Here is a 25019-nt window from a genome sequence, read left to right as displayed (position 1 = left end):
ACGACGAAAAGGTGACCTTTGGTTTTAGCTTTAAGTCAAAAGCATCCTATTCATAAACTTAATACCTATCATGAAAATTATTTTGGGAGGAAGGGCAGTAGGTGCAGGAAAGCAACTTAATGTTTTAAATACCAATATTAACAAGATAATATTAATTTGAAATATTATAACATGATTCACGATTTTAAAAATTAAAATGAGTTAGGGCGCCTGGGTGGCTCAGTTGGTTAAGCGTCTGCCTTTGGCTCAGGTCATGATCTCAGGGTCCTGGGATCGAGTCCTGCATGGGGCTCCTTGCTCAGCAGGGAGTCTGCTTCTCCTTCAGCTGCTTGTGCTCTCTTCGCTTGCACATTGTCTCTCAAGTAAATAAATCTTTTTTTTTAATTAAAATGAGTATGTTTATTTAGATTGTGTTTTCTGTCCCTTAATTAGGTAGCCCAGAAATTAGTTCAAAGAGGGAAAAAGATGAAACAGCCAAAAAGGGATGCTAAAGAGAATACTGAAGAAGCAGCATCCCATAAATGTGGGGAATGTGGCATGGTTTTTCAGAGACGATATGCCCTTATAATGCACACACTGAAACATGAAAGAGCTAGAGATTACAAATGTCCGGTAAGTAACTGGAAAGCTAATTGAAGATGGCTCTACTTTCATGATAAACAGAATCCAGTTTACTGCTCAGTGTTATTCTACTAGTATTCTCTCAGTGTTTCTCTGTCTCCCTTAATATTGCTATGTAAGAGTTATCTTCTGATTTGTATATGTCATTTCTCTGACCCCTCCCCCCAAAAACCCCACAAAAAACAGTGATGTATCTTTGCTTCTTCCTCATACCCTAATAAGACAAGACTGAAATTATCATTTAAAAAATCTAAGCTTAGGGGTACCTGGCAGTCTTAGTCAGTAGAGCGTGTGACTCTTGATCTCAGAGGATCGTGAGTTCGAGCCCCACATTGAGGGTAGGGATTACTTAAAAATAAATAAACTTAAAAAATTGAAAAATAGAAGCTCATAGAAGGGTAAAGAGAACAGGAGAGAAAACCTTAGCGACTGCATTATGGCCCGTGATAAATAGATGGAATAACCGATATAGCAGATTTGAAAGGGCTCGTTCCCAGGCTTTCAGTGCAGAAAGCTAAGAATCTGTCCAAATTGTATTGCAGAAGTACCAAATGCCTCAGAAGTTAGTGTTACTAGCTACTTTGAAAGTAGAAGTTAGTCTGGTTGTTATTTAAGAAGCAATTAAATCACCACCACCAGTCCCTCAGCCAAAGATCTATCTTCTACTTTCTGGAAGAGGTAAAACCATGACTGCTCTGGGGAACGCTGTGTACAGTGAGGGTGAATGTACTATACCCAAAACAAGGGAGAAGAAAACCTTACATACTGATTGTTGAAACCTTTCAAGTTCTCTTTACCTACTCAAGTCCCAGAATATTAGCCGCCAGACCCTTAACCAGAAGCAGAAAGGTTTCTCAGAGATGAGAAATCCAAAAGCCCAATAACAAAGGACCTGGAGATAGTGCCGACTAAAGCCTATGGTTGACAGCTTCCCCCGCACCCACCCCACTTACACAGAAATTCCAATCCAGTGTTTTAACATTGTAAAATATGAGTAGCTGTCAGGGATCATCAGACTCATGATAAATATTTCAAGAAAAAAGAGCAACTTTGAGGGATCCACAAATACAAAAATCTTAGAAAAATTGGGAAATAGACTAAATGTCTCAGAAAATAATGCAAAAGACAAGTTAGAACATGAGAGTAAAGAAATTTAGAGAATTGATATAGGATGTCTAATATCCAGATAACACCAAACAGAATATAGAGAGAAGGAAGTCATTGGTGCAATACAGAAAAATATCAGAACTTAAGTTTCCTTGTGAAAAAGGGCACGTTGAGTGCCCACAACGATGGATGAAAGTAAATGTATATCGAGATAAATTATGAAATCTTCAAATCAAGGGACAAAGAAAAAAATCTAATAAATAATGATAGAGGAAAAAGACATAGAAAGAATAAAGGTCAGAATGGCTTCAGGCTTTTCAGCAGCAACAGTGGAAACTAGAAGAGAAAGGAAGGCACAATGTCTTTAAAATCCTAAAGGGAAATGATTTCTACCTTAAAATCTGTAGCCAAACTATCAGTTATTTGTGATGGTAGAATAAGAACACTTTTAGACATGCAAGGTCTCAAAAGTTGTACCTCCCGAACTCCCTTTCTCAGGAGGCTTATTGGCAGAAGTGTTCCACTAAAATGAGCAGGACCTGGGAAACCCGGGAAACATGGGGTCCAATTCTACAGAGTCCAAGCATAGGAAACAACCAATCCAGATTGGAACAGGACAAAATGCCTTGACAGAGATCTCTTTAAGGTGATGTCTTTCAATCTCCTCTCAGTAGACAATTGAGGGAAGGGCTTGGTGATGAATTAGCAGTAAATATAAAGAGAAATAAGCAAAACAGAAAAAGAAAGGAAAGAGAATCATAGTGTACTCTATGTCCCAGCTGTAATAATAACTACATCATTGAAAAAATGTGAACATGGAAATTGGTCAAAACTGAGACATAGCTATATCAAGAAAGTAAGGTAACAGGAAGGGTCTGCATATGTGTAGGGAGTGGAGGGGTGAAGGGAGAGAGTCCTCATCCATTATTCGTGTTACTTAGAGGTACCAAGATAAGCATCATGAGAGAGTCAAAAAAAAAAAAAAAAAAGTGGCAGAAGTAGTAGGCCAAAAGAAGAATTTTAAGAACCATCACAGTTTTATCTTTCTACTTTCTCTAACCCCTAGTTTTGCTCCACCTAACCACTATTAGTACTCATATGATGATAGCATTCTTCCCTCTCTGTGTCCTACCATTCCTTCTAGACAGTCCTAGTCTCCTCATTGGTGCCTTTCTTTATTGCTTCTGTTACTCCCTCAGTGGTTAGATTATAAACCTCTGTAGAGTAGGGGCTGGGTCTTGACCCCTTTCATCCTTATATCTGATACCTAGCATATTGTCTTTTACGTAGTGTATGTGTTTATTGATGTATATAATAGTCACGAAATGGGAAATTGAAATAGTCAAGTTTCATTTAACATTTGTTACAGAATTACATTTAGACAGAATTTTATTTACCTTTTTTGTAGTTGTGTAAAAAACAGTTTCAGTACAGTGCCTCCTTGCGAGCACATCTCATTCGACATACCAGAAAAGATGCACCCACTTCATCCTCTTCCAATTCTACATCTAATGAGACATCGGGAACATCGTCTGAGAAGGGGAGAACCAAACGAGAGTTTATATGTTCCATATGTGGAAGGACATTACCTAAATTATATTCTCTCCGAATACACATGTTAAAGCATACAGGGGTAAAGCCACATGCGTGCCAGGTAATGCCATAAAGTTGATTTTATTATATAAAGAAGATTCGCACTTAACTAGTGTGTGACTGGTTGGATTCTGGAGTCACCTTCACTCCAGTAAAATGTCACAGAGAATTCTAGGACTTTTTCAGTTGCCTGGATTAAGGGTAATTCTCAGTTGTGTTCTTTCATTTGCTATTTAATTTGTTGTAATTTAAAATGAATATATTAGGATGTTCATGAAACTTACTAGGATTCAGAGGATGTACTGGGTGAGAATAACCAGTTCATTATCCCATTCGTCCCTTTAACCTTCAGCAGGACCAATCTGGACTGGAAGGGAACCCGTGGTTTAAACAAATCTTAGCAAAAATCCTGCCTAAGCTGTGTGTTTTCTAGAGCGGAGGACTGAGACTATCCAAATGCCAAAATAAAACTTCTAGGTAAAGAATCCTGTGATGAGCCAGTTTAGGGCTCTTTGGAACAGCGAAAATTTTCTGGTAGCCCCTACAGCCTTGCATATAAGCATGAGCCATGTTTTCCCCAATGAGATTTTTAATGATTGTCTCCTCTTTTTTTTTCTTTTTTGCTTTTTGTTATAAGAGACTAGACTAGAACCTCATATACGCTTTAACCAGCTTCAGTAGTTCTCAACACATGGTCAGCTGTGTTTTATTGTATACTGTCACTTACTGTCCTACTCCCTTGTCCCCTCGTTTCTTTAGAAGGCAACTCCTAAGCTTCATTTTATTCATAAATTTTAAAGATAAGTATTAACTGGGCCTCTGATCTTTTCATGTAGCACTACTCAAAATGTGTGGTCCATGGAAGATAAGTACAAAAATTGAGAGTAGACATCTAGAAATTGTCATGGCAATTGATATTGTTTTGACATTTTATCATATTTAACGAAAAATGGATTGGGGAAAGGAAAAAAAAAACCCCTGGTTGTCTTCACCACAGAGTTTGAGAAGCACTGTTCTAGTTGGTGTAGAAAGAAATTAGTGTATTTTCTTGATTAAGCTCTCATGTCTCTTTTAATGTAGAAAGCACACATGTCTTACAAGGACAACGGGAGGGTCTTTTGTACTGCTTTGGGCTCCTCCATGAGCACTTAGATCTAAGAAAAAGCAATATGTGTTACGTAGTGAGTCAGAAGATGATCAGCCAGCTAATATCATTGACACTTGTTTCAACTTCAGTTTGTCATTTTGTTTATACACTTTTTTCTTTAAAATGGCATATGCTTTCTCTGTCCTCGTTCTTCAGAAACAGCCCTGATTTTTCCTTTCTGTTTAAACACCTGTGCTGTCTCAGGTCTGTGGAAAGACTTTCATCTATAAGCATGGTCTAAAATTACACCAGAGTCTTCATCAATCACAAAAGCAGTTCCAGTGCGAACTATGTGTTAAGTCATTTGTTACCAAACGGAGTCTTCAAGAACATATGAGTATTCACACAGGTAATGATTAATTTGTATGGACATGTTACACATTATATACTCTTAAGTCACTGTTAAATTGATTATGCTGTAATTATTTTAGAAATGATATTGATATACTGATGGCTATATGTGTGCAGTTTTTTTATTAATGAAAGTAAGGCTAGAAAGTGTTTTTTGTTTTTTTTTTTAAGATTTTATTTGACAGAGAGACAGTCAGCGAGAGAGGGAACACAAGCAGGGGGAGTGGGAGAGGAAGAAGCAGGCTCCTAGCAGAGGAGCCCAATATGGGGCTTGATCCCAGGACCCCGGGATCACACCCTGAGCCAAAGGCAGACGCTTAACGACTGAGCCACCCAGGCGCCCCTAGAAAGTGTTCTTAAATCTAGTTTTAGAGCTGTCTTTTTGGTGTAAAAATATTCTTTGTTTTCCCTTAGTGTAGAAAAAAGTGTCCTGAGTGTTAAATTACGCAATATTTAGATCCAGGCACTTAAAGAAATGGTCATGCTTTTAAAAAGTTAATGGGGCGCCTGGGTGGCTCAGTCAGGTAAGCATCTGCCTTCAGCTCAGGTCATGACCCTCATTGGGCTCCCTGCTCAGTGGGGAGTCTGCTTCTCCCTCTGCCTCTCCACCCCCCCCAATTCTTTCTCAAATAAATAAATAATCTTAAGAAAGTTAAGTAATAGGCAGATGTAACTGTCAAGAGGGTATAGGGCTTATAATTTTATTAGAAATTTTAGTCCACACTTAATTATTTTCCAGTGCTTAAAGCAGTTCTGTGGAAATGGCTAGTGAAGGGTAGGTAGTCGCTCCAGAACTTGTATTCAACTCTGTACGATTACAATCCGGATGATTATGCAAGTGCATGACGTTCTTTGGGTATTGGTAACCTTGCTAGTACTGTAATTGAGAGGAAATAGAGATTTTGACCTGGTTTGTTGTTCTTCTGAGAAGATGACTGCCAAGTGTAATAGCTTCTGTGTCCCCTTGATAGATAACTTTTGAAGTAGGACATAAAGTATTCTGTTGGAAGAGCACCCGATTGTTGGATTTGTGATGTATTGTTTATTTTTCATAGGTGAGTCCAAGTACCTTTGCTCAGTTTGTGGAAAGTCTTTTCACAGGGGCTCTGGACTTAGCAAGCACCTAAAGAAACACCAGCCAAAGCCAGAAGTTCGAGGCTATCATTGTACTCAGTAAGTATTTAATATATAAACTGTTCAATTTCCTTGTGTTCTTACAGGTTTATTTGAAAGTTCCTTTCAAAAGAAAATATTTGAGATAACTCTAGTGGATAACACTATTATATCATTGAAATTTGCTAAGGGAGTAGAACTTATATGTATATATCTGAAGTGATGGATACGTGACTTAACTAGGGGGAAGGAATCCTTTCACAACGGATACATCTATCAAACCATTATGTACATTTTAAATATCTTACAATTTTGTCAGTTATACCTCAATAAAGCTAAAAAAAACCACAAGGAAATGTTTGAAGATAATATTGAATTTTTATTTATTCTTGATTTTAATCAGTCTTTTTTTTTTTGCCTAGATATTGCTATTTATGATTTTTTAGTTTTATTTAGATATTACATAACACATAACTCACTCACTTGAAATAATTTAAAGACATTCTTCAAATGTATTACCTGGGGGTGGAGACTATAGGAAGGAAGGCTAGAGATTATTTTTCTAGGCAGTTCGTCTAAGGTGCTGGCTTGTCTGCTAGTTTTTCGTCTCTTCAGACTCTTTTTCTTTTCTCCCTCTTTTTATTTTCCAAAGCCTCCTGAAATTTCTAATTGAGATAAAACTCACTTAACATAAAATTCATCATTTTAAAGTGTACAATCCACTGACTTTTAGTACATTTAGTACATTGTGCAATTAGACATCACCACTGCCTAATTCCAGAATGCCTTCACACTGAGGCAGGCTGTTACAACTCTGTCTTGGCCTTCTCTTCCTGTTTGTGCAGTCTTTTCTCAATATGTATTGCCCTGGCCAAGTGCATGGACTTCTCAACTCCTGGGAGAATGTGAGAGTTTTTCAAAGCCCCTCATCGACCACCATTTCATTCCCAAGCTCTTGGTTTGTATATTGTTTGAACCAAACTATTATTTCTTGCCCCATGCAGTGGAAGCGAATATATTTGCCTTTAAATGTTTTCAACAGACTTCTCTTTTCCCCCCAATCCTCAGTCCTAATAGAGTTGGGCAGACTAAATGCAGGCTCTTTGAGGGGATCCTTCAGGGAGTCACTGGGTAGGTTGAAAGAGACAACCACAGTTCTTTGAGAATAAGTCCCTCGGGCACTAGGAACCCATGGTGGGAATGCAGTCTTCATGGCTGCTGCTGAGCTGAGAAGCAGGGAATGGGACCAAGGTAAGTTCAAATGCTACAAAGCTCTCTTACAAACATTTAACGATTTTTTAAATTATATGTTTGCCTGGTCTCTGTACCCTTTTAGTCAGTTTCCAGAGTTCCAGTAAAATTGATTCTCATAATTTAGGCCAGTTTTGTCTACTGCTTTGTGGAGCATTGGGCTTGTGGGTTTCCTGACTGCCATATTTACTGATGTCACTTTAATCAGTCTTATTATAAAACAGATATTTTATTATCAATCGATTTTTAGTTGCAAGTGAAAGAAAACCCAACCTAAACTGGCTTGAATGAAAGGTAAGTCTAGGAGTCTGAATGGTTAAGCATAAACTAGATTCACATTCATTAGCACTTGATGTCTCCAAGGCTCTCTGGACAAGGCAGGAGCAATGGCTTCAGCCTCACATCCTCTCAACTCCCAAATCATCAAGCCGCGTTTCTGGTAATTCCTGTATAGGTTCTGAGATCGAATCTGGTTAAGTCATTTGATTATCCCCTCATCAGTAATTACAGCCAAGGGAATGCTGTGCTCTGATTGAGTTAGGTCTGAGGCAGTTGCTCCATCCTGTGGTCAACAGTGAGGCCTACTCTAAACACATGGACAGAAAGGAAGAGGGGAAAAATGGGGGATCAGATGGGGTTTAGGGGGAGAAAGAAAACCAATGTCTTATACAATAGCCTTTGAGAGCTCTGCATTGTTCTTTTTAAATGTTTCTAGTACTAGAAATAAAACAAACAAGCAAAAGAGAAAGAGAGAGGGAGGCAAACCAAGAAATGGACTCTGAACTATAGAGAACAAACTGATGGTTACCAGAGGGGAGGTGGGTGGGGGCATGGATGAAATAGGTGATGGGGATTAAGGAGGGCACTTATGTTGAGCACCAGGTGTTGTATGGAAGTGTTGAATCACTATATTGTACACCTGAAATTGTATGTTAACTAACTGGGATTTAAATAAAAACTTAAACACGTTTCCAGTACTCCAGAGCCAAAAGAACTTCAAACCCTGAAGCCTTTTACTGCAAGATTGGAATAGTAGCAAATTCTTGTGGTTTTGAAACTTAAAAATAAATTTATTTATTTATGATTTATTTATTAAAGATTTTATTTATTTGATAGGGAGAGAGCACAAGCAGGGGGAGCAGCAGAGGGAGAAGGAGAAGCAGGCTCCCAAACAAGCAGGGAGCCTGATGCTGGTCTTGATCCCAGGACCCTGGGATCACGACCTTAGCCGAAGGCAGACACTTAATGGTCTAAGCCACCCAGGTGGCTAATTTCTTTTGTTTTAAATTGGGATCATTTTGTAGAGTTCCAGAAACCCATGAATGTACTGAGTCTTGGAAATTTGTTTTAAAAGAATAATGAAGTGATCCGATTGAGTGGTTTCAACTTTGTTATTGCAGATGTGAAAAAAGTTTCTTTGAAGCTAGAGATCTTCGTCAGCACATGAACAAACATCTTGGCGTGAAGCCATTCCAGTGCCAATTTTGCGATAAGTGCTATAGTTGGAAGAAGGATTGGTATTCCCATGTGAAGTCTCATTCTGTCACTGAGCCTTACAGGTAGATAAATTTGACCTGAACTTAGCGGAGATGTATATGTACTTGGATTAATTCTTTTGGATGCTGGTGCTTTGGAAAAAATAATTTAGGTGTTTTTTTTACCCCCATTATAGGTGTAATATATGTGGCAAAGAATTTTATGAGAAAGCATTGTTCAGAAGGCACGTAAAGAAGGCTACCCATGGAAAAAAAGGAAGAGCAAAGCAGAACCTGGAACGGGTGTGTGAACAATGTGGAAGAAAATTCACTCAGCTAAGAGAGTATAGGAGACACATGAACAACCATGAAGGTACCTGTACTTAATATTATGTATATATTTAAGTAGGATAAAAAGCCAATCCAATAGTGACTCTCCCTTTACTAGGCCTCTTGTCTGTTACCTCACCTTCCTTTGATAAGAGTTTAATCCCATGTTATGGAATATTTATTCAAGTGATTGAGGTGATCCTGAACCTGGGTGCCTAGTTATTGTGTATGTAGATAGGTTTCTTTTTTAGTGAGCTTGGTATTGTAGGTCAGCTGGACTATTGGAAGCTTCTGTTACCTTATCCTAAGGTTATAGGAAACTCAAAATTGTCTCTCAGTAACTTCTATCTCCTGATACACCTGTAGAGAGATTGTATTGCAGAATCTAGTTTATTCTAAGGTATACCATTAGGTCCTAAATAAAAGATTGCCATAGTCCAGATAGAAGGGGTTATGGGCTACTGTACCTAAAGAAAAGCATTATTTATCAAGGAACTTTAATATATTTTGCTACTTGTACCTTACACACACACTTCTCTCTCTGTCTCCCTCTCTTTTTTAATAGGGGTTAAGCCATTTGAATGCTTAACATGTGGAGTAGCTTGGGCTGATGCCCGATCTCTAAAACGCCACGTCAGAACACATACTGGCGAACGGCCCTATGTCTGCCCGGTATGTAGCGAAGCCTACATAGATGCTCGAACACTCCGTAAACATATGACTAAATTCCATAGAGATTATGTGCCTTGCAAAATAATGCTGGAAAAAGATACCCTTCAGTTTCATAACCAAGGAACTCAAGTGGAGCATGCTGTTAGTATCTTAACAGCAGACATGCAGGAACAAGAAAACAGTGGTCCTCAAGAACTGGAGACGGTGGTGGTGACGGGAGACACCATGGAAGCGCTGGAAGCTGTTGCGGCTACGGAAGAGTGTCCATCAGTGTCCACGCTCTCTGACCAAAGCATTATGCAAGTGGTTAATTATGTGTTGGCACAACAGCAAGGACAGAAGCTCTCGGAAGTGGCAGAAGCTATTCAGACTGTTGAAGTGGAGGTGGCACACATTTCAGAAGCAGAATGACTATAGCTATAGAGAGAAAAGAAGTGACATGTATACTGAACTCACGGAACATCTGTTTACAGTACTATGTGACTGTCTGCCTGGAGTTGGTAGGTCAAGGCTCTGAGCTGTTTGGTGATGTTTGAACATTTCCGAACGGTTTGTCTGGCTAATGGTGTCTGTTGAAAAGTCTATTTACTGTAAAGAAATTGAAAACAAATCTACTTGATGGCATTGGTTTATATCATGGTGTACTTTTTATGAATTAATGTTTATAAAGGATTGTACTAAATTAAAAACTGTATAGTTTCACTTGCATTTTGACATTATATACTTTGAGTTTAAAAGGCTGCACTAGTCAGATCTTCTTCTCTTTTATTCTCAAAATAGAGAGGTTCTGTGATTTCATTTGCCCTGTTTATAGGTTTAAAAAAAATCTAATATAAAGCATTTTAGTAGGATGCATAGGTATATTACATTTTTAAAATGCTTCAGATCTGTGATTCTTGACTTCTTATTTATTTTAACCCCTTATAAGTCAGGGATTTATTCTATTTTAAAGCACTTAATGAGTTACATGTTGTAATCAAGTTTGCACAGTATACTTATCTATATGGGGAACCCTTAAATAAATAGCTGATTTTTTAAATGCCATTAAAATGCATGAAATGCCTATTAAAGCCTTACTATATACTATCTCTTCAAGGCAAGTAAATTGACCATGAGCAAAGAACACTGTTATTAAACACTGTTGATGGGAAATTTCTCCTTGATAACATGGGACAATGAATGAAAAAAATCTCATTCTTTTGCTGAACAATGAACAAATTAAAACTAGATTTGGTATGTTTGCAGCTTTTGTATCATGTTTAATTGTTCAATTTTGTTGAAAAACTGCTTTAGAAATAGGATAGCAATATAGACCTCTACAGCGGTCCTGTGGATACCGTATAATTGTCAAGTAACTTCAGAATATTGAAAAGTCTTCAGTTGAGCCCTCATTTTAGTATACTATTTGAAGAAGTTAAATGATTATGGTCCACCAAATTGTTGAAAGTAAATTATTTTTAAAAGTTACCTGAGAATTATATTAATTTGTGTTTTTGATTTTTAAATTCCCACTCCTAGACGCTATCCAGTTTTCTGATCTTCAGAATAACCATGGGGGAGATGCCACATTTCTCTCGTGTGGGAATCTACCACTCAAACTATAATTGTTAAAATTAAACTTTTTTAAGTATTAGAAGCTAATATAAGATATAAAATGAAGATATAAGCAAATCACATGTAAATCATTCCTAAAGCACAAGAAAAGAATGTGCCTTGATGTACATATATTATTAAGATACTTATTCCAGTTTACTTAAAAAATGGCTAAAAGGTAAAGACTAAATATGACGCCATGCATGCATTGTACCTGCATATGTAATATTTGCATTTGCAAATTTCCCATTGTTTCTGTAGCTGTGTGGCTGACTTTCAATTTTAAGTGAATTGACATACAGTCTGTAACTTTATATTGGCTGCTTGTTTATCGTACCTTTCAGTTAGTGAAAACGTATTTCACCCTGACTTGGAATTGTGTCTTTTATGTTCCATCTTCACTGTTGTTATTAGATTTAGTTGGTTGTATAAGACCATTAATGTATGTCAAAAATTGTAAATAAAAGATGTTGAATCTTGTTTAAAAGCATAAGCTTTGGAGTTGAGCTTGTCACTTTTCTATTCATAAATCAGTTGCTGTTATTTGATATGTTATTAAAGTTAATCCATTTTTAAAGGGAAGGGGAATAGAATACATTAAAAAAAAACCATTGGGTGAAAACAATAATATTAGAGCTTCTTACTTGTAAACATAATTTTGCCACAAAATTGGAAGTAGTGTGACTTACTGCCTACTTCGGATAATTCAAACATGTAGAGTTACAGGGCGCCTGGCTGGCTCCGTCGTCGGTACAGCATGTGACTCTTGGTCTTGACTTTGTGCATTCAAGCCCCATGTTGGGCATGACTTTTTTAAAGATGTGTAGAATTACATAATTCCATGTTAGAAACATGTTAAAGTTGCAGAAATTCAGTTTTATATTGCCATGAGGGAAACGTCTATATTTAATTCACAATTCCTTTTTAGAAACACGCACTGCGGGGCACCTGGGTGGCTCAGTCATTAAGCATCTGCCTTTGGCTCAGGGCGTGATCCTGGGGTCCTGGGATCGAGCCCCACATCGGGCTCCCTGCTCTGCTGGGAGCCTGCTTCTTCCACTCCCCCTGCTTGTGTTCCCTCTCTCGCTGGCTGTCTCCGTCAAATGAATAAATCTTAAAAAAAAAAAAAAAAAAAAAGACACATTGGCTTGTCAGGTGACTCTCCCCTAATTGTGTGGGTACCCCTGGTTAAATGTACTTCTTAACTCCTGCTGCCAAGCAGTTTGAGTCATTGCTGTTAGTCACTGAAATGTGTGAATTGATAGCATCAATGAATTCTCTAACATGGATCTGAATCTGTTTTATTAAAAGCGGCTGTATACAGAATTTCACAGGGTTGCCTAAACTGCTAGACTTAGAGCACATCCAAACCCTCAGTGTTTTGTCGTTTTTAGTGCATTGGTGTACACTGTGCATGATGTTTCCTGCTCACGATTCTTCTTGTCAAACCTGTAATCTCTTGGAAGTTCCTAAACAGTTTTACATCTTACGTTTGGAACATACATAATAAAAGCCATTGCTTCCTTTTGATCCTATATGTTGATCAATGCGAGTTTGTAGAAGCTTGCGGAGCAAAGATGCATAAGTAACTTATTTAATCAGTTTATACCAGACTTATAGTCTATTACTTGATGTTTTGAGGTTTAAATACTGCTGTTCGTTGGATTTTTCCTCGAGAGCCTCACGGATTTGGGAGTATGGACTCCTCTCCAGTAGGGCCTCATCTTTTGGAAGCCTGTGCCGCCCACATAGGCTGAGGTTTTGTGTTTGCATCTGCTGGGTTGCTCCAAGAGTGTTCATGGTTAGGTACCATTTTCATGTTAATTCTCAGACTGGTTTCCTGGACCAGCACCTGTCAATTCGAACTTCAGGCAAGTTTGAGAGCACACTCGCTATTCTAAATCTTCAAGGGAGGCTTTTGCCCACCGACAAACAAGTATCCTTATCTGCTGGACTGGTGAACTGAGTTTTTTTCTTGACTGTTCTTTCACTGAAGATGTAGCTCTTTCTTTTTTCAGTAGGCTCCCTGCCCATCTTGGGGCTTGAACTCACGACCCTGAGATCAAGAGTTGCATGCTCTACCAACTGAGCCAGCCAGGTGCTCCCGTGTTCTCAGTATTACGTTTAATTGTTTTTCCAATTTCTGTAGACCTAAATCCTGATCTCGTTGCCTTTTAGCTGTCAAAAGCCCCCACTCTGAAACTGCCAATCCCATCTACCACAAGGCCACTACAAGTTCAACTCCATTTTCTCTTACCTGGGGACTCTAGGACATTCCCTTTCTTACAAACTTGGTATTATGATTTTCAAAGGAGTTTGTTACATTTTATCAAGTGGAGTTTCATGTATTTTGATCTCTTCCAAACTCTGGAAACCGAATAGTGTTCTTTAAATATTTTCCCTTCTGATTACTTTTTATTTCCGAAAGTTTTATTTCTACCCTCAATACCTCTTTCATTCTCCCCTTCTTTTTCTTGCTTCCTGATAACCTCCTTGGAGTTCCTCAACCTGATCTGTAACTGTTCTTACTCAATTGTCTATTCTTCATTTTAAAAATTACATTTCTTATCCTAGTATTTCCGATTGGTTCTTCATAGGTGCTCATTTCTGCTTCCCTTTTCCATTCATCTTTTCTTACCTTGCTGGTTGGATGTATTCGGTTCACTTTAAACGCTGTGTCTGTCTGTTCTGTGTGCTCTGCAAAAAAAACTTATGTGTATATACCAACTTCACCATTCTACCGATAATGGATATTTGGGTTATTTTCAGTTTGGGGTTATCCTGAGGAATGTTGCAGGACCATTTTTATCCTCTTGGTATATACATGGGTGTGCATTTCTGTTGGATACATAACTTAGAGTAGAATTTGAGATATTTGGATTCGTGAACCAAAATATTTCCCAGAGGTTATACCAATTGACTCTCACAGTGGTGGTTGCTCTGCATGCTTACTTATTACTTACTTTGGCCATGCTGAGATGAATGTGCTTAATATCCCGTATGGCTTTAATTTGTACTTCCCAGAAGACTGAACACCTTTTCATGTATTCGTTGGCCGTGTAATAGCATTTTCGTGAGGCAATTGAATACCTTATGCACTTTTTAGTTGTCTCTTTTCTTTCTGAAAACAAGCTGTTTTGCAATTGCCATCTCCTATTTTAGAGCTTGTCTTTTCATTCTATTAATGGTATCTTTTAATGAATGTAAGTCTTTAATTTTAATGTAGTCCAGTTTATAAATTTGTGTCCTTTTACGATCTTTCCCTGCCCAAAGATTATATTTCCCTATTTTATCTTCTAAAAGCTTTAGACCTTTGTCTTTTATATTTAGATTTATGATCTGAAACAGAGGTAGACATCAAGCTTCTTTTTTTTTAAAGTCTTTATTTATTTGACAGCAAGCACAAGCAGGGGGAGTGGCAGGCACAGGGAGAAGAGAAGCAGGCTCCGTGCTGAGCAGAGAGCCCAATACAGGGCTCGATTCCAGGACCCTGGGATAATGACCTGAGCCGAAGACACTTAACCGACTGAGCCACTCAGGTGCACCTTAAGCTTTTTTTAGATAGTATAGATTTCCAATTGTGCACACAATTTTCTGAATACACCTATTTTTTTCCACTGTTCAGCAATGCCATCGTATAAATCAAGGGTACATGAATATGTAGATTTCTTTCTGGAATCTATTCTGCTTCTTTGATTTCTGTACTCTTGTACCAATTCTTTGCAATACCAAATTGCAACAATACTATTTCCTTACAGTACTTAGGACCATACTGTCTTAATACTGTAGGTTTATAATAATTCTGATATCTGATAGAGTAAATCCTCCCACTTCGTTCTTATTTCAGATTGCTTGTATATTCTATAATGAACTTACCAATTTCTATAATAAAATCCCGTTGGGATTTTGACTAGAATTGTATTGAACTTCTAGATCAATTTGGAGAGAACTGATATCTTTCTAATAACTGAATTCTCATTCCATGAACATATTTCTTCACTTATGTAAGTCATCTTTAATATCTCTCAAAATGTTTGTTTGTATAAACCTATTAGATATATTTTTATGCAATTGTGAATGTTATTTTTTATTTTTCAGTTTATTGGTATATAAAAATACAAAACACTTTTGTATGTTAAGGGAACTTTCATCTGATAAAGCTGTCTACAAAAAGCTAGAGCAAAACATTCTAAAAGGTGAAATGTTTAAAATTTTCTGACATAGTTGAAATAAGACCTTTTATTCAACTACCTTTCTAAATTCCTTTATTAATTTAGTTTTGACTGTCTCCATACCCAACTGTTATTTGGAAATAAGTTTTATTTCTCCTATTCCAATTCTAGCTTGACTTATTGCTTTCTATAGGACCTCCAGTACAATGTTAAGTAGGTGTGATAGTTGACATCCTTGTCTTTTTTCCCATCTCAGAGTGAAAATCTGAAACTAGACAAAGATGCTACAAACAGCAACAATAAAACAAAATAAAAACACACACAAAAATCCCAAAGCAAAACAACTATAGGCCAATATCCCTGATGAACACAGATGCAAAAAACCATCAACAAATACTAGCAAACAGAATTCAAAATGATCATTCACCAGGGCACCTAGCTGGCTCAGTTGATAACAGCATGTGACTCCTGATCTTGGGGTAATGAGTTTGAGACCCCTGTTGGGGGTAGAGTTTACTTAAAAAAGAAAAAGTATTAAAAAAAAGATCATTCACCACAATCAAGCAGGAATTATTCCAGGGATATGAAGGTGGTTTAATACGTGCCAATCAATAAATGTGATAATGCAGCATTAACAAGAGAAAAAAAGTATGATCATTTCAATAGATGCAGAAAAAGCATCTAACAAAATGCAACATCTCTTCATGGTAAAAACTCTCAACAAAGTGGGTTCTTTAAAGGAACATATCTCAACATAATAAGGCCCATATATGAAAAACCAACAGATAACATACCAATGGTGAAAACTAAAAGCATTTCCTCTAAGATCAGTAACGAGACAAGGATGTCCACCCTCACATTTATTCAATATAGTACTGGAAATTCTAGCTGCAGCAATCAGACATGAAAAATAAAAGGCATCCAAGTTGGCAAGGAAGAAGTACAACAGTCAACATTTGAAGATGGCATGATACTATACAAAGAAAACCCTAAAGATTCTACCAGAAAACTATTAGAATAAATGAATTCAGTAAAGTTGCAGGATACAAAATTAATATGCAGAAATCTATTGTTTCTATACACCAATAATGAAGGAGAAAGCGAAATTAAGAAAATAACCCTATTTACAATTGCACCAAAAATAATAAAATACCTAGGAATAAATTTAACCATGGAGGTAAAAGACCTATACTCTGAAAACTATTAGACATTGGTGAAAGAAATTAAGGATGTCACAAATAGAGGGATATGCCATGCTCATAAATAGGAAAAATTTATATTGTTAAAATATCCATACCACACAAAGCAATCTACAGGTTCAATGTAATCCCTAACAAAATACCAACAGGATTTTTCATGGAACTAGAACAAATAATCCTAAAATTTGTAATGCCTGAAAAGCTACAGCAACCTTGAGAAAGAACAAAGGTAGAGGAATCGCAATCCCAGATTTCCAGGTATACTACAAAGCTGTGGTAATCAAAACAGTATGGTACAGGCACAAAGACAGACACATAGACCAATGTAACAGGATAGAGAGCCTGGAAATAAACCCATGCCTATATGGTCAGTTAATCAACGACAAAGGAGGCAAGAATATACAATGGGGCAAGATGGTCTCTTTAACAAAGGGTGGGAAAAGTGGATAGCTACTATGCAAAAGAATGAAACTGGACCACTTTCTCAACTCAAAATAGATTAGAGATCTAAATGTGAGACCTGAAACCATGAAACTCCATCAAGAAAGTGTAGGCATTAATCTCTTGGACATAGGCATTAATAAATCATGGATGTATCTCCTCAGGCAAGGGAAACAAAAGCAAAAATGAACTATTTGGGACACACCAAAATAAAAAGCTTTGGTGAGCAACGGAAACCATCAACAAAACAAAAAGGCAACCTAGTGAATGGGAGAAGACATTTGCAAATGATATATCTAATAAGGGGTCACTATCCAAAATAAATAAGGACATTATACAACTCAACACCAAGAAACAATCCAATTAAAAAATAGGCAGAGGACCTGAATAGACCTATTTCCAAAGAAGGCATAAAGATGGCCAACAGACAAATGAAAATATGTTCAACATAACTAATCACCTGGGAAATGCAAATTAAAGACACAATGAGTTATCAACTCATACCAGTCAGAACGGCTATAATCAAAAACACAAGAAATAAATGTTGGCAAGGATGTGGGGAAAAAGAACACTTGTGCACTGTTGCTGAGAATGTAAATTGGTGCAGCCACTGTGGAAAACAGTATGGAGGTTCCTCAAAAAACTAAACATAGAAATACCATATGATCCAGTAATTCCTCCCCAGAAGGGAGGGGCCAGGGGATAGGAAAAATAGGTGCGGGTGATTGAGAGGTACAAACTTCCAGTTATAAAATAAGTCAGTCATGGAGATGAAAAGTACAGCACAAGGAAAATAGTATTAAAAATACCTTATTTGGGGGGCACCTGGATGGTTCAGTGGTTAAGCGTCCCACTCTTGATTTTGGCTGAGGTCAGATCTCAAGGTCGTGAGATTGGGCTCATATTGGGCGTGGAAACTGCTTAAGACTTTCTCCCCTGCTCCGCCCCTCACAGCCCCACACACAGCCTGGCAAGCACGTGTGTGCACGTGCACATACACTCTAAAACAAACATATGTATATAATTGTGAATAATCAAACTCACAGAAAAATTATACGTAATTTTTTTCTTGAGACATTTTATTTTTAAAGATTTATTTATTTTAGGGGCGCCTGGGTGGCTTAGTCATTAAGCATCTGCCTTCAGCTCAGGGCGTGATCCCGGCGTTCTGGGATGGAGCCCCACATCAGGCTCCTCTGCTGGGAGCCTGCTTCTTCCTCTCCCAATCCCGCTGCCTGTGTTCCCTCTCTCGCTGGCTGTCTCTCTCTGTCAAATAAATAAATAAAATCTTTAAAAAAAAAAGATTTATTTAGAGAGAGAGAGAGAGCGCTCCAGTGTGGGGGAGGGGCAGAGAGAGTGAATCTCAAGCTGACTCCTCAACAGAGCCCTACGCGGGGGCTCTACCCCATGACCCAAGAGATCCTGACCTAAGCCAAGATCATGAGGCAGCCAGCCGCTTAACCAACTGAGCCACCCAAGTGCCCCTCTTGAGAATTTTTAGAGTAACTTGTCAACCTGATGCCTCATTGCATCTGAATTATTATGTATTTCTTAAAAGTATTCTTTTGAATAGCTGCAATACAGTCAGGAAATTAACACTGATACATTACTGCCATGTAATCTATGTTCCAAGGTTTCTCTAAGCTCAACTTCAGCAGCATCCTACATATCTGGATATGGTATTCTTTCACTATTATTGAAGATTCAAAGTATTTTTAAATTTTCATAATTCCTTGACACGTAATTTAGAATATTACTCTATTTCTAAACACGGACTTTTAAATCTTTTGGTATTGATTTCATATTCTGTATATATTCCATTCTTTGAAATATACTGAGGGTTGTTTCATGAACAAGCACATCATCAATTTTTGCAAATGTTTCATGAGAATGTAAAAATATTCTCTATTTTGGGCATTGTTTTAATATGTAAATTAGGTCAAAATATTAGTTTTGTTCAAATACTCTGTACCCATACTGATCTATTTTTTGGTTTGTTCTATCAGTTACTAAGAATAGCTTATTAAAATATCCTTGTATGAATGTGGATTTGCCTATTTCTTTTAATTTTCACAATTTTTGCTTTATACATCTTAAAGTGTTATTAGGTGCATAAAATATATAGTTCCTGGTTAAACATTTTATCATTATGAAAGGATAAATTGAAGTGTCCCTTGTAATACTCCTGGCTCCAAGTCTACTTTGGCTGAAATTAAAATAGCAACATCAGCTTTTTTGGTATTCATATGGTATATTTTACCATCATGCTTTCAACCTGTCCATGTTCTCATATTTAAGGTATGGTCTCCTATACATATAGTTGTCCTGTTTTTTTAATCCAGGTGCCAGTCTTTCTTTCCATACGAATATTTAGTCCAATTAAAAAGTAAGGCATAATTACCAACACATTTGCATATGAATATGCCATTTCCCCTTTTTTGCCCTGCTTGTTCCATACTCCTTTTTGAAAGATTTCAGGGCCCTAAGGTGGCTCAGTCAGTTAAGCATCCGATGCTCAGTTTCAGCTCAGGTCATGATTTCAGGGTTGTGAGATCCAGCCCCGCGTCCGGCTCCACACTCAGCACAGAGTCTGCTTGAGATCCTTTCTCCCTTTCCCTTTGCCCCTCCTCCACTTTAAATAAACAAACAAACAAACAAGATCCCATTTTCTTCCCCCATTAGCTTATTTGTGTATCGTTTTAACTATTATTCCATAGTTTGCCTGGACGGGACACTGAAGTTCTTGGCAGTGTCTTCTACTTCATGGGCATCTACTCCATAAGCTATAGAACTGTGTACAGATACATATAATCCCACTCGAAAGATGTAGAAACAGACAAAAGAGAAATAGTCTTAACAACTCCCACACCAATGGTACTTACCATTACACAATCAGGCTTCACGTTGACCACATTCCCTCAAATATCCTAGTACCCTCTGAAAACCCTTTATGGGTTATCAAACTCAACACCCAAATAACAAATAATCCAGTCAAGAAATGGGAAGAAGACATGAACAGACATTTCTCCAAAGACGACATCCAAATAGCCATCAGACACATGAAAAAAATGCTGTACATCACCCGGCATCAGGGAAATACAAATCAAAACCACAATAAGATACCACCTCACACTAGTCAGAATGGCTGAAATTAACAACACAGGAAACAACAGATGTTGGCGAGGATGTGGAGAAAGGGGTACCCTCCTACACTGTTGGTGGGAACGCGAGCTGGTGCAGCCACTCTGGAAAACAGTATGGAGGTTCCTCAAAAAGTTGAAAGTAGAGCTACCCTACGACCCAGCACTTGCACTACTGGGTATTTACTCCAAAGATACAAATGTAGTGATCCGAAGGGGCTCCTGCATCCCAATGTTCATAGCAGCAATGTCCAGATATCAATAGACAGATGAATGGATAAAGAAAATGTGATACACACACACACACTGGAATACTACTCAGGCATCAAAAAAATGAAATCTTGCCATTTGCAACAACATGGATGGAACTAAAGGGTATTATGCTAAGTGAAATAAGTCAGAGAAAAAAAAATCATCATATGATCTCACTCATGTGGAATTTAAAAAACAAAAGATCATAGGGGAAGAGGAAAAAATAAAACAAGATGAAATCAGAGAGGGAGATAAACTATAAGAGACTTTTTTAAAAAAAGATTTTATTTGACAGAGAGAAAGAGAACAAGTAGGCAGAGTGGTAGGTGGAGGGAGAGGGAGATGCAGGAAAAAGCCCAACATGGGGCTCAATCCCAGGACCCTCGGGTCATGACCTGAGCTGAAGGCAGATGCTTAACTGACTGAGCCACCCAGGTGCCCCAGCATAAGAGACTCTTAATCATAAGAAACTGAGGGTTGCTGGAGGGGGGGAGTTGAGGGGATGGAGTAACTGGGTGATGGACATTAAGGAAGGCACGTGATGTAATGAGCACTAGGTAGAAGACTGATGAATCACTGACCTCTACCTCTGAAACTAATAATACATTATGTTAACTAATCAAATTTAATTAAAAAAAAAAAAGAAAAGAAAACAATCTATGGATTTTCTGTCATCATCTGCTACTTACCTAAATTCTGGCTGGCAGTTTTTCTTAGAAACTTTAAAAGTTACCCTACATATATTTGTCAATTTCCCCCTCTTCAACACCTACCATTCTCCCCGGTCATCTGGATGCTTCCATCTCCCATCACTGCTGCAACCACTGCACTCCTTAGCCATGTCTCCGATGTTACTTCCAACTCATTACTGCTAATTAAAAAACATACCATTCTAAGCTTTTATAAACTCATTCATGGAGCATGCTACCTATATCTTGCTTTCCTAGCTCCCGTGCTTGCCCGATTATCCTTTTTATCTTACACCCATTACTTCGATTATTTAAAACTGCCCTTCATCTTGAAACTCCCTGGTTTTCTAATGGCTCCCTGTCTGTAGCAAAGAAACCACAAGAGGAATGAAAGTAACTTTGTATAGGACAAGAGATTGCACTTATAATTCTCCATTTCAACATGGTGGCACTACCAGCATACCTTATTAAAAGATGGCAAGGCCATATGTTAAACTAGAATTTATATTAAAATTTGAGGGAAAAAAAAAAAGTTGGCACCAAATAGCAGCTGCTTTGTCTTAAGTTACTCCTATCAGAGAAAGCAAGGGCTCTGGTAAAAGTGATGATTCCCAATTTTCTTCTTTAGGGCATCACATAACCAATGCCTGCCATAATATTTAAATGGGACAGAATGAGAATACGTTGTTTTTCTTTTTTTTTAAGTAGTGCTTTTAAAAAAGAGATTTCATTATTTACTTCACAGAGAGCGAGAACACAAGCAGGGGGAGTGGAAGAGGGAGAGGGAGAAGCAGATTCCCCACTGAGCAGGGAGCCTGATGTGGGACTCGATCCCAGGTCCCCAGGATCATGACCTGAGCCGAAGGCAGATGCTTAACTGACTGAGTCACCCAGGCACTCCAGGAAGAAACATGTTTAAAAGCTGGGAAAGTGACATTTTTTCTCCTCAAAGTGATCCTCTGAGAGTATAACTACACTGAAATCCTGTTTTGAAAAATTTGCTTGTATGGTTATATATGTATGAATGTTTATACACAAAGTTAATATCCACACACAGCATTACAATAGTGTCGTTAGAATATTTGGGGGGGGGATATTATCTATTATAATTATGGTGAAGAGGCACCTTGTGACTGAGTTACACCACTGCTCACACCATATTTTTAATAAACTTTTTTAAAGAGCAGTTTTAGGTTCGTAGCAAAATTGAGCAGAAAAGTAGAGTTCCCATATATTCTGTCTCCACAGAGACACGTTTTCATTCTCAATCTGCATCTTCAGTGGAACACCTGGCTGGCTCCATCACACAGCAGACAACTCTTGATCTGGGGGTTGTAAGTTGGAACCCCATGCTGGGTGTACAGATTACTTAAAAATAACATTTTTAAATAAAAAAAATTTGCATCTTCAGGGGCGCTGGGGAGGTTCAGTCAGTTAAGCGTCTGCCTCTTGATTTTGGCTCAGGTCATGATCTCAGGGTCATGATACTGAGCCCTGTGTCAGGCTCCATGTTAGGTGCTCCATGCTTAAGATTCTCTCTCTCCCTCTGCCTCTTTCCCCATCTCTCACTCTAAAAAAAAAAAAAAAAAAAGCATCTTCGGTTAGATTTGTTTTAATCATTTGCCAATGTTTCAACATCTATTAGTACTTACGTTCTTTCAATGTCACTTTGCTACTCTCAGGAGTTCCATATCACCAAGGATTCGTCATGCAGCTGAATCAGGGATTCCCAAAATTTGTCTTCACTGTTAATGGTGGGCACCTTGGTACGCTGCTCTTCCCTGCAGCAGCCATAGCTTCTCCTCCTCAAAGATCTGAAATTTGGCCTCTGGGTCCCTCCTCTAAGATGTTAAATCTTTCCCTTGTTCACTTACTCCCTGAGCCCTAAGGTGGCAGATTGTCCCAGCAGTTGCTACATCACCTACACCTCAGAGTTCTCACATTAACTATCTTTATGCAGATCTTCCTTCACTTGAAATGGTGTTACATCCCCATAAATCCACTGGAATTGGAAAAAATGTTAAGTCAAAAATGTGTTTAATACAGTTACCCTACTAAACACCATAGCTTAGCTTGGCCTTATAGGTGCTCACACCACCAACAGCCGACAGTTGGGCAAAACCATCTAACGCAAGTCTACTGTATAATAAAGTGTCTAATATCTCATGTAATTTATTGAGTACTGCACTGAAAGCAAAAAACAGAATGGCTGTATGTGTATAGAATAGTTTAAAGTGTATCGGTTGTTTACCCTTGTGATTGAAAGGCTACCTGGGAACTAGCTGCGTACTGCCAGCCCAGGAAAACATAAAAATTCAAAATTCAACGTATGGTTTCTACTGAACGTGTACCTTTTTTTTTTTTTTTTTTAAAGCAATCTCTATGCCCAACGTGGGGCTCGGACTCACGACCCTGAGATGAGTCACATGCTCTTCTGACTGAGCCAGACATGTGCCCCAAACGAGTATCACAATGAACCATCATGAAGTTGAAAAGTTATAAGTCAAACAATTGGTAAGGTGGGGACCGTCTGTATTAGTTTTCCCTTGTTGATATAATCCTGAAAAAGCCTTTGACAAAATTCAACACCCATCCCCGACAAAAAGCACTTAAGAAAATAGGAATTGAAAGATATTTTTAACATGATAAGATATGTTTAGTCCTAAAGCCAGCATCTTACTTAATGGTAAAACACTAGAGACATTTCCACTGAGAACAAGAATAAGGCAAGGGTGCCCGTTATTTCTCTTTTTAGTACTGTACTATTAGCGGTATTAAGCAATACAGTTAGACAAGAAAAATGAATTAGAGGCACAAAAATTGGTAAAGAAGTAAAACCAACTCTATTTGCAGGTGATATAATAATACACCTGAAAAATCCTAGAGAAACAATGATAAAACTCAATAAAAGATTTCAGTAAGACAGCAAGACACAGAATATACAGAAATTGCCTTCATATCCTAAAACAATCAGCAGACAATGGTACAGAAAACCCCATTTCAGTAACAACAAAGATTAAATACTTAGGACTAAGCTTACAAGAAATATGCAAAACCTGTATGACAAAAAATTTAAAACACCCCTGAAAGACACAAAAGCAAAGTGCTCTTGATTATGATGGCTTATTATCATAAAGATATCAGTTAACTAAAATTAGATCCTGATCTCACAAATGCACAAGAATATACCCCAAATTAGTAGGAATCTACTTAAATTTAAAAAATGAAAGAATACAAAAGCACAAGAAAAACATGGGTAAATTCATCTCTAATATCAGTATAGAGAAAGGCTTTCTAAATATTAACATAAAATTGAGAGGCAATAAAAAATTAACAGAGTTTACCACATAAAAAAATGAAAGCTTTCTGCATTGCAAAAAAACCCACCAAAATCAAAGCCCAAAGACAATTAACTGGGAAAACTATAATACATCAAAGATAGAGTCTGTATATAAGGAATTCTTAAAATTTGAGAAAGGACCAAAAACCCATGGTAAAATGGAAATTACATGAACAGACTATTCATAAAGATATTCAGATGACCCTTAAATATAGAAGATACCCTACCTCATTCGTAGCTAGAGATGTAAATTAAAACTGATCTGAAATACCATTTTTTTACCTATCAGATGTGGCGAAAATTAAAAAGCATGACCTAAACATCCTGTTGGCAAGGCTGTGAAAAGAGGCATGCACTCTCATACATTCCTGGTGGAAAAACAAACTTGGTACAGCCCTTTTGGAGGAGAATCTGGCAAAATCTAACAAAAGTACATATACACTTATATTTGGACTCAGCAATCCTATTTCTGGGAATTTACCTGAAGGGGAGATACATCACAACAATATGAAAATACACATGCACAAGGTCAT

General features: G+C 37.7%; 1 protein-coding gene across 1 annotated transcript in view; it reads left to right on the top strand.

Annotated features, from left to right (window-relative positions):
- Nucleotides 1-11746, top strand: part of ZBTB11 (zinc finger and BTB domain containing 11) — a 30525-nt gene extending 18779 nt beyond the window's left edge. Inside the window, exons 5-11 of the mRNA XM_008702031.2 lie at nt 431-612; nt 3137-3382; nt 4673-4817; nt 5875-5992; nt 8584-8742; nt 8856-9031; nt 9554-11746. Coding sequence (XP_008700253.2) covers nt 431-612; nt 3137-3382; nt 4673-4817; nt 5875-5992; nt 8584-8742; nt 8856-9031; nt 9554-10071 — 1544 coding nt within the window. The 3' untranslated portion in view covers nt 10072-11746. The remainder of the gene's footprint in view (nt 1-430; nt 613-3136; nt 3383-4672; nt 4818-5874; nt 5993-8583; nt 8743-8855; nt 9032-9553) is intronic.
- The last annotated feature ends 13273 nt before the right edge of the window (nt 11747-25019 follow it).

The sequence above is a fragment of the Ursus maritimus genome, unplaced genomic scaffold, assembly GCF_017311325.1.
Source record: "Ursus maritimus isolate PB19 unplaced genomic scaffold, ASM1731132v1 scaffold_4, whole genome shotgun sequence".
NCBI classification, from domain to species: domain Eukaryota; kingdom Metazoa; phylum Chordata; class Mammalia; order Carnivora; family Ursidae; genus Ursus; species Ursus maritimus.
This window is presented reverse-complemented; position numbering and strand designations above follow the sequence as displayed.